Genomic DNA, 16,676 nt, shown 5'->3' with positions numbered 1-16,676 from the left:
GGCTAATACAAGAGACTTGCTTGTTTACAGAAGGATCATAAATAAGTGAGGTTGAACCTGAATTGTCCCACTGCTCGCACCTGCAGTAAGCTATGATCGATTGACCAAGCTGTGTCATACGTGTTAGGTTAACTCTCTGAGCCCCAGCAACATGAAAGAAATATATTCCAAAAATTTTCACAAAATTAACTTTTATTATCATACTAAGTAAGGAGTAAAAGTTGACATTAACAAAAAGTAAACAACTCGTTTGTAGGTGATAGTTTCAATACAGAGTATAATTTCAGTTTTTCACCGAACTAACTTATATTATCTTAGTAAGCAACGAATATAAGAACAAACCGGCAAAAAGCAAACAGTCAATAGTGTTAAGGTGAGAATTTCGATTTGGAACAACTGGCACATACAGTTCTCAACCATCCATCATTATTTGTGATACAATTCAAAGAAATTTCGCCTTTTTCCTTGACAAATTCTCAAATGTCGGAACTTCCATGAAATCATAATGTCTAGAACGAATTATAATCCCACATTATAGGCAAAAGTTGGGCTAAATTTTATAAGTTCATGTGAAATGTACAAATTGCGCCAGTGCTTTCATCTCGAAACCACCTATAAAAACGTAGCTTACTTTATGCACTTCATGCAGCGTAATAAGAGCTCACACGATGAACATGCGAACGCCGCCAGTACTCGAATTAATTTTTGATAAGCTCAAAGCACGGTTTCAAAATGTGTAAGTAACTCAGCTTCTAACCAAGTGCTTCAAGCCTTGAAGGTTCAAATGGCTCTGAGTACTATGGGACTTAACTTCTAAGGTCATCAGTCCCCTAGAACTTAGAACTACTTAAACCTAACTAACCTAAGGACATCACACACATCCATGCCCGAGGCAGGATTCGAACCTGCGACCGTAGCAGTCACGCGGTTCCAGACTGTAGCGCCTAGAACCGCACGGCCATCTCGGCCGGCAAGCCTTGAAGGGACCTATTTGCTTCACACTAACGAAAGTAACGTACTCTAATGACTGACGGCACTGTAGCAGCAGTGAAGCTGCAGCATAAACATACCACTAGCAGTTAACAGTCTTGTAACAAGGGTGCGACTGCTCTTATAACTTCCTGAGTTTATAAGGACTACCAGCTGAGTACCTGGCGTTGTCTGGGTATGCATTTATTCCAATCTTCTACTACTCCGTCTCATCCTTCGCCCTCTTCTTGTCTTGTCTTGTCTTTCCTTTCTCCATCTCCTCGTCTGCCCTCCCTCGGTCCCTTTCCCGCTCTCCCTGTCCATAGCTTCCTCCCTGTATTCATACCTTTCTCCACCTTCATCCTGTCTATCCACCATGTACCCCCCTTCTTTCTCTACATTATCACATTCGTATCAATAAGAGTCTCGTGGTTTGGCTGAAATCTTTCCGAGGGTTTAGAATAAGATTTTTACCCACGACTTTGACGGCGTACACACATATAAAATGTATATCACATATATTTAACATATTTCAAACGTATCTGTACACGCATTCCACCTATATATCTTGCGAATTTCGCCCCACAGTTTCATTTTCACGCCACTCACTATTCATGGCACCTTATCCCGTGACCTATGTGTCGTACCATGGTGTAGTTTTACAGGTACATACCTTGAGTGGTATATGCGAATACTGTCTGCGAAATGTACGTTTAGAGCACATGCACCAATTTAGCTGTACGAACAGCGAAAATGTAGTAAGCTATAGACTTTCTGCCTTTCATCGTTTTGTGAGCGTTGTCAGCGAGAAAAGTTCCGTATTGGTTTGAATTTACCTGTGAAGCTTGTTGCAACTCGGTAAATGCTCTCATTCTCAAGTAATTGGATGATAATAGTGGACTGCCGCGTCTTGGACTGCACTGCTTTTTCATACCCACCTGCACCCCTTTGACAGGTACGTGTTTCTTAGCCCACAGGATTCCTTCCAGACAGTGATATGAAGGACTTATTTGAATAGTGATACAAGTCCATTTTTGTAATTGCGTAGGCTTCCGTGGCCAGAGTCAGTCGACATAAAAGTTTTCTGGGTTTGGTACCGCGTCATAATGTAAAAACTACTGCTGCTGGAGAAAAACCAACGTTTCGGCCACGATTGCAGTGACATTTTTCTGGGTCTAATGGTGCGTTCTAGCTATGCAGTGTCCTTTATATTTTGTTGTTAGTGTTCACTGTGCATTCCATTATGTCATAATTTTAAGAAGGTAGTTAGTTTCATTGGTCACTTAAGGAGGAAGGAGAGGGAACTTTATTTTTAATAGGTTTTTGCTTTGGAGGGAGAACGTGACCTCTGTTGTCTATTGGCTCTTGTGTTATGTACCATGATTGGTGGTCACCGTCGAATGAGAAGTTTGCTGCTGTTTCCCAACTGCTGGACGTGGGCCGCGCGGCGGCAGTTACTCGCCCGGTAGTGCTCGCGCCTCGTGTTGACAGTGCGGTCTGTTGGGCTCTGATTGCTGGCAGCCAAGGTGGGGCAAGCCTGAGTCCATAAAAAAATGGTTCAAATGGCTCTGAGCACTATGGGACTCAACTGCTGAGGTCATTAGTCCCCTAGAACTTAGAACTAGTTAAACCTAACTAACCTAAGGACATCACAAACATCCATGCCCGAGGCAGGATTCGAACCTGCGACCGTAGCGGTCTTGCGGTTCCAGACTGCAGCGCCTTTAACCGCACGGCCACTTCGGCCGGCTGAGTCCATCCTCCCTGTTCATGTTGTTAGGGTGTTTAAGTATTTCGATGGCCTCTCTGATTTCGCGTTTCGTCAAATTTGGCTGCTTGGCCAACACACAGGCTTCGCTGAATTTTATTTCTTTTCCGCAGTCTTGGTGATGTTCTGCCACTGTGGATTTGTTGTGTCGCTACGGTCGCAGGTTCGAATCCTGCCTCGGGCATGGATGTGTGTGATGTCCTTAGGTTAGTTAGGTTTAATTAGTTGTAAGTTCTAGGGGACTGATGACCTGAGAAGTTCAAAATGGTTCAAATGGCTCTGAGCACTATGGGACCCAACTGCTGAGGTCATAAGTCCCCTAGAACTTAGAACTACTTAAACCTAACTAACCTAAGGACAACACACACATCCATGCCCGAGGCAGGGTTCGAACCTGCGACCATAGCGGTCGCGCGGTTCCAGACTGTAGCGCCAGAACCGCTCGGCCACCAGCGGCCGGCACCTGAGAAGTGCTCAGTGCCATTTGAACCATTTGAATTTGTTGTGTTGCCCTAGACGAATATAACGCTCGTGTTCCCGAATGCGCGTTGCTATTGGCCTACCAGTCACGCCGATGTATGCCTCTCCACATTCGCATTCCACCTTGTAAACGCCTGCAGTGTGTAATGGATCCACCTTGTCCTTAGTGGAGCCTAGCACGTCCTGGATCCTACGACCACTAATAGGCCGCACCCCAACGCGGCAAAGGTGTTTGCCTATTCGGTCAGTAACGTTTTTCATATAAGGTAAGCGCACTGTTGCCTGCAGTTTGTCTATTTCTTGCTTATCTTTCTTGTTGCGAGTAACTGCCGCCGCGCGGCCGACGTCCAGCAGTTGGTAAACAGCAGCAAACTTCTCATTCGACGGTGACCACCAATCATGGTACATAACAAAAGAGCGAATAGACAACAGAGGTCACGTTCTCCCTCCACCGCAATAACCTATTAAAAATAAAGTTCCCTCTCCTTCCTCCTTAAGTGACTTTTTAAAATTATGACGTAATGAAATGCGCAGTGAACACTAACAACAAATATAAAGGACACTGCATAGCTAGAACGCACCCAGAAGAAGAGCGCTGCAACCGTGGCCGAAACGTTGGTTTTTCTCCAGCAGCAGTAGTTTTTACATTATGACGCGGTACCAAACCCAGAAAACTTTTATGTCGAACTCCATTTTTGTTCGTCTAAAAATACAGAGTCCTAAATGAGCGTTGAAAAATCTGCAGTTGAGATACCAGAAATATTCAAGCATTTGGCTTCTTGCTAGAGATGAAACTTTCTTTCTGTTTGTTTGGATCATTAATATCAGAAGCATTATAGGCAGAAAAGTGGAGGTAATGGACTTGTACCACTATTGAAATAAGCCCTTCATATGTGTATAAGTGATACGTGTGCCAACTATGATTGAAATCCATCCACTGGTTTATGAGGAGATATGGAACGTACATGCATACATACGTGTATAATGATATAAAAAAATTCGGGGAGTGCCTCCTGATATGGTATCGGACATTCATTTTCCCAGCGAAGCACAGAATCTCGACGTGATATGGATTCAACAATTTGCTGGAAGTCCCCTGCTGAAATAATGAACCCTGCTCCCCCTATAGGCCTCTATGTGAAAGGGTTGCCGGTGCAGGGTTTCGTGACTTCAGGATTATATCCCTGAAATATTCGGTGGGATTCGTGTTGGGCGGTTTAGGTAGCTAAATCATTCACTCGAACTATATTTTAACTAAAGTTCAGTCTTGATCACAACACTTAATGTCTCTATAACATAGCTGACCCGTTTCGGTTATATTTATATAAACATCTTCAAAGTCAACTCACTTTGTAGCAGCTGAGGAGAGCTCCGCCTACCGCCCTCCAAGGAAGCCACGGGTCTGAAGATGGTTATATAAATATAACCGAAACCGGTCACCTATGTTATTGAGACATAAATGTTGTGATCAAGACTGAACTTTAGTTAAAATATAATACTTTATTGATCACTGTTTCCAAAAATGTTTCACTCGAACTGTCCAGAATGTTCTTCAAACAAATCGCGAATAATTGTGATCCGGTGACATGACGCATTGTCATACATAAAAATTAGATCGTTGTTTGGTCTCCAGGTAGCCGGACATAATTACCTCCGGTCAGTGGTCAGTCTAGTTGGACCAGAGCACCCAGTCCATTCCACGCAAACTCAGCCCACACGATTATGGAGCCACCACCAGCTCGCACAGAGCGCTGTTGACAGATTGGTTCCATGGCTTCGTGGGGTCTGAGCCACGCTCGAACCGTACCATCAACTCTTACCAACTGGAACCGGTTCACCAGTAGTCTAGGGTCCAACCGATATGGTCCCGAGCCCAAGACAGGCATTGCAGATGATGTGTTTTATGTGTTTTATGACTCGTGTCGGTCGTCTGCCGCCACAGCAGATTAACGTTGAATTTCGCTGCACTGTCCTAATGGATACGTTTGTCGTACGTCCCACATTAATTTGCCCGGTTATTTTACGAAGTGTTTCTTGTCTGTTAGCACTGACAACTCTAACGCAAACGCCGCTGCTCTCGGTAGTTAAGTGAAGGCCATCGGTCACTGCGCTGTCCGTAGTGAGAGGTAACGTGAGAAATGTGGTATTGTAGGCACACTCTTGACATTGTGGATATCGGAGTGTTGAATTCCCTAACGATTTTCGAAATGAGATATCCAATGCGTCTAGCACGAACTAACATTCCGCGCTCAGAGTCTGTTACACTACTGGTCATTAAAATTGCTACACCAAGAAGAAAGGCAGACGATAAACGGGTATTCATTGGACACATATATTATACTAGAACTGACATGTGATTACATTTTCACGCGACTTGGGTGCATAGATCCAGAGAAATCAGTACCCAGTAAAACCACCTCTCGCCGTAATAACGGCCTTCATACGCCTGGGCATTGAGTCAAACAGAGCTTGGATGGTGTGTACAGGTACAGATGCCCATGCAGCTTCAACACGATACCACAGTTGATCAAGAGTAGTGACTGGCGTATTGTGACGAGCCAGTTGCTCGGCCACCATTGACGAGACGGTTTCAATTGGTGAGAGATCTGGAGAATGTGGTGGGCAGGGCAGCAGTCGAACATTTTCTGTATCCAGAAAGGGCCGTACAGGACCAGCAACATGCGGTCGTGCATTATTCTGCTGAAATGTAGGGTTTCACAGGGATCGAATGAAGGGTAGAGCCACGGGTCGTAACACATCTGAAATGTAACGTCCACTGTTCAAAGTGCCGTCAATACGAACAAGAGGTGACCGAGACGTGAAACCACCGTCACCCCATACCATCACGCCGGGTGATACGCCAGTATGGCGATGACGAATACACGCTTCCAATGTGCGTTCACGGCGATGTCGCCAAACACGGATGCGTCCGTCATGATGCTGTAAACAGTAACTGGATTCATCTGAAAAAATGACGTTTTGCCATTTGTGCACCCAGGTTCGTCGTTGAGTACACCGTCGCAGGCGCTCCTGTCTGTGATGCAGCGTCAACGGTAACCGCAGCCATGGTCTCCGAGCTGATAGTCCATGCTGCTGCAAACGTCGTCGAACTGTTCGTGCAGATGGTTGTTGTCTTGTAAACGTCCCCATCTGCTGACTCAGAGATCGAGAAGTGGCTGCACGATCCGTCACAGCCATGAGGATAAGGTGCCTGTCATCTCGACTGCTAATGATACGAGGCCGTTGGGATCCAGCACGGCGTTCCGTATTACCTTCCTGAACCCACCGACTCCATATTCTGCTAACAGTCACTGGATCTCGACCAACGCGAGCAGCCATGTCGCGATACAATAAACCGCAATCGCGATAGGTTACAATCCGACCGTTATCAAAGTCGGAAACGTGATGGTACGCATTTCTCCTCCTTACACGAGGCATCGCAACAACGTTTCAGCAGGCTACGCCGGTCAACTGCTGTTTGTGTATGAGAAATCGGTTGGAAACTTTCCTCATGTCAGCAAGTAGTAGGTGTCGTCACCGGCGGCAGCCTTGTGTGAATGGTCTGAATAGCTAATCATTTCCATATCAGACCATCTTCTTCCTGTCGGTTAAATTCCGCGTCTGTAGCACGTCATCTTCGTGGTGTAGCAATTTCAATGGCCAGTAGTGTAATTCCCGGCGTGCTGCCATAATCAAGTCGAACATTAGTCACCTGAGTGCAAACGGCAGCTGCGCTAAGGCGTTGCCCTTGGTCAGTCGTTTACGCCATCCTACCGTCATCTGTGAATGTGCATGCCGCTACTCCATTACTGTTCTCACACCAGTGGGTGAACGTACATCTATTTTTATAATATGTACGGGGTTGCTTGTTTCATTGTCCTCTACTCGCCCCTTCCGCTTCTAGTCTGACACCCCGTATTTCTGAGGCGCACCCTACCGACTCAAAGGAAGGCCTCGGCGCTTGTTCGTGACGTCACGCCAGCTAGGCACGTCCAACGCCAGGTCTGTTGCAGGCACAGTCATAATGGTGGTGTCTCCCTCTCTGACACAGGAAAATGTGAAACTATTGGCGGTAGTTGACCAACACACATTGTTCTGAGAGATTTCTGCAATCAATTAATTGTGCAATTCATTACACTTCTAAACAGATAATGTACTGCTGAACTTAAATTTCCACCTGTTTTAAGGATTGACATACAAAAACAACTTCATGGTCCAGCAACAACAGAATTCGTGCTTCCTTACCTTATGTGTAAATCAGAGGAAGTTACGTTTGTACTGGGTTGCTTTTACAAGAAACTGTGAACATATTGGTGCTCTTCTTCAGGTATCTTGGTTGACTATGGGGTGAGGAGCACTGAATGTTAATGAAATATCTTGCGATTTTACACGTTTGGGGAAGGTGAGCGGGACAGAAGAAGAGGCAAAAGAGAGATACTTGTTTTATAAAATAAAATTTTTTTATCTTATAAAGTTTCTCCTTTCAGTTACAAGAGGGGATTATTTATCTTTTCTAATGTGCATGTTTAAAAAAGTTTAATCTCAGCAGTATTTTCGATGTATGAAGCTATTTTGTTTCCTGTTTAGAATTCCTTTCGTTGAAAAATGGCTCTGAGCACTATGGGACTTAACATCTGTGGTCATCAGTCCCCTATAACTTAGAACTACTTAAACCTAACTAACCTAAGGACATCACACACATCCATGCCCGAGGCAGGATTCGAACCTGCGACCGTAGCAGTCGCGCGGTTCCGGACTGAGCGCCTAGAACCGCTACACCACCGCGGCCGGCTTTCGTTGAAAACGACAGAAATCTAATGACTGGCAACAGTTGGACATTTACACATGTAAATTAGTTCACATTTCCAGTGACGATGTCAAACGAAAAGAAGTAAATAAATAAAAGAAACGAGTTCATTGTAAGGGGGTTGGGGTAAGTTTCGATAACAAAATGGATCAAGTAAATATAGTTACTTGAAAGTAAAATTTCCGATGCCTACAATGGGGCAAAGCATCTTCTCATACTGATCTACGTTTGTTCTACATCTACATCTATACTCCGCTAGCCACCAAGCTGTGTGTGGCGGAGGGCACAATTCGCGCCAAAGTCATATCCCCCTCCCACTGTTCCACTCACGGATCGCGCGAGGGAAAAACGACTGTCTGAACGCCTCAGTACGAGCTCTAATTTCATCTACATCTACGTTTATACTCCGCAAGCCACCCAACGGTGAGTGACGGAGGGCACTTTACGTGCCACTGTCATTACCTCCCTTTTCTGTTCCAGTCGCGTATGGTTCGCGGGAATAACGACTGTCTGAAAGCTTCCGTGCGCGCTCGAATCTCTCTAATTTTACATTCGTGATCTCCTTGGCAGGGGAAGTAGGGGGAAGCAATATATTCGATACCTCGTCCGGAAACGCACCCTCTCGAAACCTGGACAGCAAGCTACACCGCGATGCAGAGCGCCTCTCTTGCAGAGTCTGCCACTTGATTTTGCTAAACATCTCCGTAACGCTATCACGCTTACCAAATAACCCTTTGACGAAACCTGCCGCTCTTCTTTGGATCTTCTCTATCTCCTCCGTCAACCCGACCTGGTACGGCTCCAACATTGATGGGCAATACTCAAGTATAGGTCGAACGAGTGTTTTGTAAACCACCTCCTTTGTTGATGGACTACTTTTCTAAGGACTCTCCCAATGAATCTCAACCTGGCACCCGCCTTACCAACAAATAATTTTATATGATAATTCCACTTCGAATCGTTCCGCACGCATACTCCCAGATATTTTACAGAAGTAACTGCTACCATTGTTTGTTCCGCTATCATATAATCATAGAATAAAGGATCCTTCTTTCTACGTATTCGCGATACATTACATTTGTCTATGTTAAGGGTCAGTTGGCACTCCCTGCACCAAGTTCCTATCCGCTGCAGATCTTCCTGCATTTCGCTACAATTTCCTAACGCTGCAACTTCTCTGTATACTACAGCATCATCCGCGAAAAGCCGCATGGAACTTCTGACACTATGTACTAGGTCATTTATATATATTGTGAAAAGCAATGGTCCCGTAACACTCCCCTGTGGCACGCCAGAGGTTACTTTAACGTTTGTAGACGTCTCTCCATTGATAAAAACATGCTGTGTTCTGTTTGCTAAAAACTCTTCAATCCAGCCACAGAGCTGGTCTGATATTCCATAGGCTCTTACTTTGTTTATCAGGCGACAGTGCAGAACTGTATCGAACGCCTTCCGGAAGTCAAGGAAAGTAGCATCTACCTGGAAGCCTGTATCTAATATTTTCTGTGTCTCATGAACAAATAAAGCGAGTTGGGTCTCACTCGATCGCTGTTTCCGGAATCCATGTTGATTCCTACAGAGTAGATTCTGGGTTTCCAAAAACGACATGATACTCGAGCAAAAAACATGTTCTAAAATTCTACAACAGATCGACGTCAGAGATATAGGTCTATAGTTTTGCGCATCTGCTCGACGACCCTTCTTGAAGACTGGGACTATCTGTGCTCTTTTCCAATCATTTGGAACCTTCCGTTCCTCTGGAGACTTGCGATACACAGCTGTTAGAAGGGGGGGGGGGGCAAGTTCTTTCGCGTCAGGTCCAGTGGACTTTCCTCTGTTGAGTGATTCCAGTTGCTTTTCTATTCCTTGGACACTTATTTTGATGTCAGCCATTTTCGACAGGATTCAGTAAAACAGAACTATGATCTTCATTTGTAGCTTTACGATAGTACGAAAATCTTTCATGTAAATAAAACTGCAGAATCCAAAACTATACCAAACGTTTTGTCCAAAAATGAGAGATTTATAGTGACTAGCACGCCCAGGCGTTTCTGCCTGCAACAGACCTGGCGTTGGCCGTGCCTGGCTGACGTGACGTCACCAACAAGCCCCGAGGCCTTCCTTTGAGTCGGTGTCGACCCCACGCGCCCGACAGTCTGACAGACTGCGAGCACGCTGTCGGATGACGGCGTGGCTGGCTGTTGCAGTGAGCGGCCAGGCGCTGCCCGGGGAGCTGCTGGCGGTGCTGGGCTCCAGCGGCGCCGGTAAGACGTCGCTGCTGCAGACGCTCACCTTCCGCGCCGCCCTCCACTCGGGGGAGCGCCTGCTCAACGGCCGGCCCGCCGACGCCGCCCACCTCGCCGCCCACGCCGCCTACGTCGCCCAGCAGAACTACTTCGTGGGCGCCCTCACCGTCCGCGAACACCTCATCTTCCACGTGAGTCGCAGCCCACCCCCCATGTCTACGTCTACATTGACGGAAAAAAAAAATCGCAACACCAAAAAATAATTAATGCAGAGGAGTGAAGTTTCGTGAATACATCTGCCCAGGTAATATATTTAAGTGCAGTAACACAGGTTAAAGTAAGTGCGAGATAAGCCACTGCAAATGTAAAATGCTGGTTTATTAATAACCGGTGTAACCGGCAGAACGTCGAATGCAAGCATCCTGTACGATGGAGTTTGTGTAGGTTCTTTAAATGGCCTACACATATAAATAAATATTCGCGCCGTCTCCGTACGTCAAAGATATCGTAGGGCTGTATCATTATATCTGCTTTGTGATGTATTGCTCTTTATCCACGAGTACTGTTACATTTCCCTTGTCTGCTCTTGTTATTAATATGTTATTGTTTGTTAACTTTTGTTTTAACCTTTTCATAGTGGCTGCTTCTGTTTGGTTGTTCTCATTGTGTGTCTGCTGTGTTTGTTTCATTATGCCTTTTATTTCTTCTTTTACTAGTTCTCTTGTCAGTCCTATGTTTATTTCACAATTATTTTGTTCACACAAACCAAGGAATACATAAACACCAATGCCATACAAAAACTGAAGTCAGATCCAACTACACGATTCCAGGCAAACGTGAAACGAACATTGAAAAACATTGAACACACACTCACAGACAAACAGAAATACTACAGAACACAGAAAAACCCACAAGCACCAACACTCCGCAGTCAACCGAAAGTACATAAAGACAGAATGCCAATGAGAGCTGTTACCAACTTCAAGAAAGCCCCAACATACCACATAGCCAAACACCTCCAAAAGTTTCTTACAAAACACTATAAAGTAGAAAACAACAGAACAGTGATAAAAACAGGAAACCTAACAGAAAAGATTCAGAACATACAGGTATCACACACAGCATCACTGATTTCATTCGATATAGAAAATATGTATGCCTCCATCCCTATCACAGAAACAATAGAAATCATAGAACAAAATCTCTCATCCCACAGCAACCTCACCACAGATGCAATAAAAGAAATAACAGATATGCTCAGACTGACAACTGAACAAAACTACTTTCAGTTTGAGAATGAATATTATCTACAAGGTGATGGACTGCCCGTGGGATCCCCAATATCAGGAACACTAGCAAACATTCTCATCAGTCACCTAGAAAATCATATATTTGAAAAGATAACCACTAATGAAAGTTTCAATATCATATCTTGGTACAGATACGTGGATGACATTATTTGTCTGGTAGATGAGCCAAGTGAAAAAATAGATGAACTCCATTCGAAAATAAACAAAGCTCACCAGAACATAAAATTCACACTTGAGAAAGAAAAAGAAAATCAAATAAATTTTCTTGATGTCACAATAAATAAAGAAAATGGCAAACATACATTTAACATCTGTGGCTGACACAATAATAAATTCCACATCCAACCATCCCCACAGCCAGAAACTTGCAGCACTAAGACACATGTTACATAGATTAAACAGAATCCCACTCAGCAAAAGAAACTGTGAGCAAGAAGTAAGTATAATCATACAAATAGCTAGGAACAACGGGTGTGACACACATGTGGTACACAGGCTCAATCAAAAAATAAAAACACGAACACAAAACACAACATTTCCAGAATACAAGAGAACTCACAAGCTGAAAAATTACAAACACACTCAACAAACACACACAATGACAACAACTCACAGAAAAGAACCAGATGGTACACCATGACCTACACACATAAACTGACACACAGAGTTGCAAACATCCTAAAGAGACAGGGCTTCAAAATAACATATAAGCCTGGGCAAACCTAAACACGATACAAAGAACATATCAGATGTTGAAACAAACCATTCCACATTTGCAGAGCATTTAAAACACCATAACCATCATCCTACAAACATGGAACAAGAAATGAAAATAATGAGAATAAGCAGCCATGACAAACATCTTATACAAACGCAAGAAAATTTCCACATCCAGAAAGCCATAGCAGAAAACAAACATCTGGTAAATGAACAAACACACATCAGCACAGGCTCCCTACTACACTTAATAAAGGAAATGATAACATAAAACAAAAAAACTCTTCCCCCTTCACCATCTGGACACACACACACACACACACACACACACACACACACACACACAGCCCACCAAAAAAAAAATGTACCACACCAAAATACAAAAATATATACACACACAGCACAAAAAATTATATCACACCAAAACACACACACACACAGCCCACATGAAAAAAAAATTTTTACCACACCAAAATACAAAAATATATACACACACACATACACACACAGCACAAAAAATTATATCACACCAAAACACACACACACACACACACACACACACACACACACACACACACACACGCAAATGCATACACGAACAGATCACAGATACTTCAATAACTACACTCGCAGGTTTGGTAATAACATTAGATCTTTCGCAAAAACATTTGACAGTCGGCAACAGAAACCAAAACACTGAATTGAAACAAGCGTTCAGTTCATAGTGTTGTGAAATCTGGAAAAAAACCGCATATTGTCATGCATAAGAAGAAGAACACCACCAAAAATGCAACAAGAGCGTAATATCTAAGAAATTGTCCACGCAACTTGTAAGTACGTTTCAAAACATTACTACTTAACAGGAAATACCAACCACCAGAACTGTTTATAACCTATAGGCACAGTGACAAAAATGTAGATTAAATAGCAAACATATCTACATATTCCAGGCTACTGATGATGCCTTGCAGAAAATAAAGGCGAAACGCGTATGGCACTAAAATTGTGTTTTATTCAGTTGCTGTCAGACGGTCTATAAGTAAAAATTATCAATATACCGTAATATTACACGCAACTGAGGAAGACAGGACTACAAAAGTTGAAGATGTCAATACGAGATTAACATTTATTTAATGTATGCCATCGCGCGTTTCTGGGAAATTTTTGATGCAGCTTCCCGGTAATTGATGTATACACCTCTCTCCCCAACCAGTATAAGTTCCATGCCGTTGCACTTGAACGGTCAATACAAGGACGGTTGACGCTGTTTGTGAATGACGCTCGAGTTGTCTCATGACGTCCCATATGTGCTCGACTAGAGACAGATCTGGTGATAACAGCAGACCAAGACAACATGTCGACACTCTGCACAGCATGTTGGGCTGCAACAGAGGTATGTGGGCGAGCGTTATCCTGTTGAAAACCACCTCCTCAAATGCTGTTCATGAATTCCAGCACAACAATTCTAGTCGCCAGTTGGACGTGCAAATTTGCCGTTAGGATGAGTGGAATACGCATGAGAGTGCTCCTCCTGTCATACGAAATTGCACCCCAGACCGTAAATCCAGTTGTAGGCCCGGAGTGCCTAGCATGCTGACACGTTGGTTGCAGGCTCTCAACTGGCCTCCTTGTAACCAACACAAGGCCGTAACTGGCACCGAGGCAGATCCAGCTTTCATTAGAAAACACAACAGACTTCCACCCTGCTCTCCAATGGGCTCTTGCTTGACACCACTGAAGTCACAATGGCGCTGGATTGCGGTCAGTGGAATACACGCTACAGGGTGTCTGTCAGGTAGCTGCTCTTGAAGTAACCGATTTGTAACATTAATTTTAATTTTAATAATCAACAGCCTCAGTTGCACAGTTTACCTAGAGTTTACCTATTAGTCGGGATAACCCAGCCTTCTTCAGAATAACAGTAACTACCGTTTGTCCATAGTGGACATGGTCAAGCTAAAACTACAAATCCATAAATTATCGTCAGACTGTAAAACTTATCTGGAACTGAAACTTCCTGGCAGATTAAAACTGTGTGCCGGACCGAAACTCGAACTCGCGACCTTTGCCTTTCGCGGGCAAGTGCTCTGCCAACTGAGCTACCCAAGCACGACTCACGATCCCTCCTCACAGCTTTAATTCCGCCAGATAAGTTTTACAGTCTGACGATAATTTATGGATTTGTAGTTTTAGCTTGACGATGTCCACTATGGACAAACGATAGTTACTATTATTCTGAAGAAGGCTGGGTTATCCCGACTGAAACTTAGGTAAATTGTAGGTAAACGGTGCAACTCTGGCTGTTGATTATTAAAATTAAAATTAATATTTATGCAGTTGCTGTCGATTTGTAACAGTTCGTTGTGTCACTGTGAAGCCAACTGCTGCTCAAAGTGCTGCTGCAGTTGCAGTACGATGAGTCACAGCCATACGTCGGACACGATGGTTTTTCCCTCTCTGTACTGCCACGTGACCGCCGGGAGCTCAGTCTTCTTGCGGTTGTACATTATCGTGACCAGCGCTCCCAGCAGTGGCTACATTCCTGCCAAGTCTTTCTGCAGCATCGCAGAAGGGGCATCAAGATTCTCGTAGCCCCTATTACACGACCTCATTCAAACGCAATGACGTGTTGATGATAACGTCTTTTTCGCCTTCAAGGCGTTCTACGTTAACATCAACTCACTACATCCATTGTCGAAGGTAACTAACGCTCACGACCGTTAGGCTAGGCGCAAATTGAGACGCGTATAGCGCGTGTGGCGCGACGCAGCGCAGCGCGTGTTTTGTGACATCGCAGGTTCAAATGGGACCGCGCAAATTGCGACGCGACGCGACTGGGACGCGACATGCGCCTGCGCCAGGTCGCGCGGCGTTCTGGTTGAGGCACAGTTTCTCGCGCCGCGCGTCGCGCGCGCCTCGCTAGCACCGTGGGAAATTTGAGGCTGGGAGCGGAACAGTAGCCCGGCCATATGCTCACATCGGAACGGCGCATATCAGCAGTGGTAGTATTGCCCATACGATAAATTTTGCCTCACTGTGTACTAAATTTTATTGCCTTTGGGTAGTATTTCGTTTTTCGCAATTTAAACGCTCCGGCTTTCATCGTTAGTACGTTATACTTTTCTTGATTGGCGACTCCATGTTGTCCTGTGCACCACGACCAGATAACAGGTTTACTTGAAAAAAAGAGACAGCATTGGTCGTATATTTTTTACTATTGCAAAATCGATTTTGTGTCACTGAGTGACCATCTTCAGTGCTAGAAGTTAGAAAAATTTTTCCACATTACGATCAGAGAGTACAACATAGAAAATCACAATTACATCTGCATATGAACATAACACTTGTTAGAAACAAACCTATATTGTATAACTTAAATTGGGATGCACTGTTGTCACTAAGCTTACGGCGATCACATAGACTGAGGTCGCTGTTTACCTGCACTTGTTCAGCAGACGTCGGTGTGACGGGGCTTGACACGCCCTCTATGTGACATGTGTCACGTGAAGACATAGTATTATTGGTTTTGCGAATTATTAACACTAACTAACTCTTGTACTTTTGTGAATGGTGTAGTAATTCAAATTTAAAATGTACGTACAACACATAGCAGACGCAGGAAAATATCTAAAATACATTGGCATATTTTATAGTTTATAAAAAACAATATGCCAATGTATTTTAGATATTTTCCTGCGTCTGCTATGTGTTGTACGTACATTTTAAATTTGAATTACTACACCATTCACAAAAGTACAAGAGTTAGTTAGTGTTAATAATTCGCAAAACCAATAATACTATGTCTTCACGTGACACATGTCACATAGAGGGCGTGTCAAGCCCCGTCACACCGAGGTCTGCTGAACAAGTGCAGGTAAACAGCGACCTCAGTCTATGTGATCGCCGTAAGCTTAGTGACAACAGTGCATCCCAATTTAAGTTATACAATATAGGTTTGTTTCTAACAAGTGTTATGTTCATATGCAGATGTAATTGTGATTTTCTATGTTGTACTCTCTGATCGTAATGTGGAAAAATTTTTCTAACTTCTAGCACTGAAGATGGTCACTCAGTGACACAAAATCGATTTTGCAATAGTAAAAAATATACGACCAATGCTGTCTCTTTTTTTCAAGTTATACTTTTCTGTTATTTATATCTGTATAGTTTTGTTTTGTTTTTCTTGTGTCAAGAAAAATGCATACTTCAGTAACTGATGAGCCATTGGCCGCTGGAATTGTATCATGCCTCCGCGATGTTTTCAGATCGCAAGAAGGGACACAGTGCAGTGAATAATGGTTCAAATGGTTCAAATGGCTCTGAGCACTATGGGACTCAACTGCTGTGGTCATAAGTTCCCTAGAACTTAGAACTACTTA

The 16,676-nt window shown here is 43.9% G+C and overlaps 1 protein-coding gene across 1 annotated transcript in view; it reads left to right on the top strand.

The window, feature by feature from the left end:
• Positions 1–16,676, top strand: part of LOC126199039 (protein white-like) — a 311,297-nt gene that overhangs the window by 68,675 nt on the left and 225,946 nt on the right. Inside the window, exon 3 of the mRNA XM_049935743.1 lies at positions 10,232–10,461. Within this exon, the coding sequence (XP_049791700.1) occupies positions 10,232–10,461 (230 nt within the window). The remainder of the gene's footprint in view (positions 1–10,231; positions 10,462–16,676) is intronic.

The sequence above is a fragment of the Schistocerca nitens genome, chromosome 8 (genome assembly GCF_023898315.1).
Source record: "Schistocerca nitens isolate TAMUIC-IGC-003100 chromosome 8, iqSchNite1.1, whole genome shotgun sequence".
Lineage (NCBI taxonomy): Eukaryota > Metazoa > Arthropoda > Insecta > Orthoptera > Acrididae > Schistocerca > Schistocerca nitens.
This window is presented reverse-complemented; position numbering and strand designations above follow the sequence as displayed.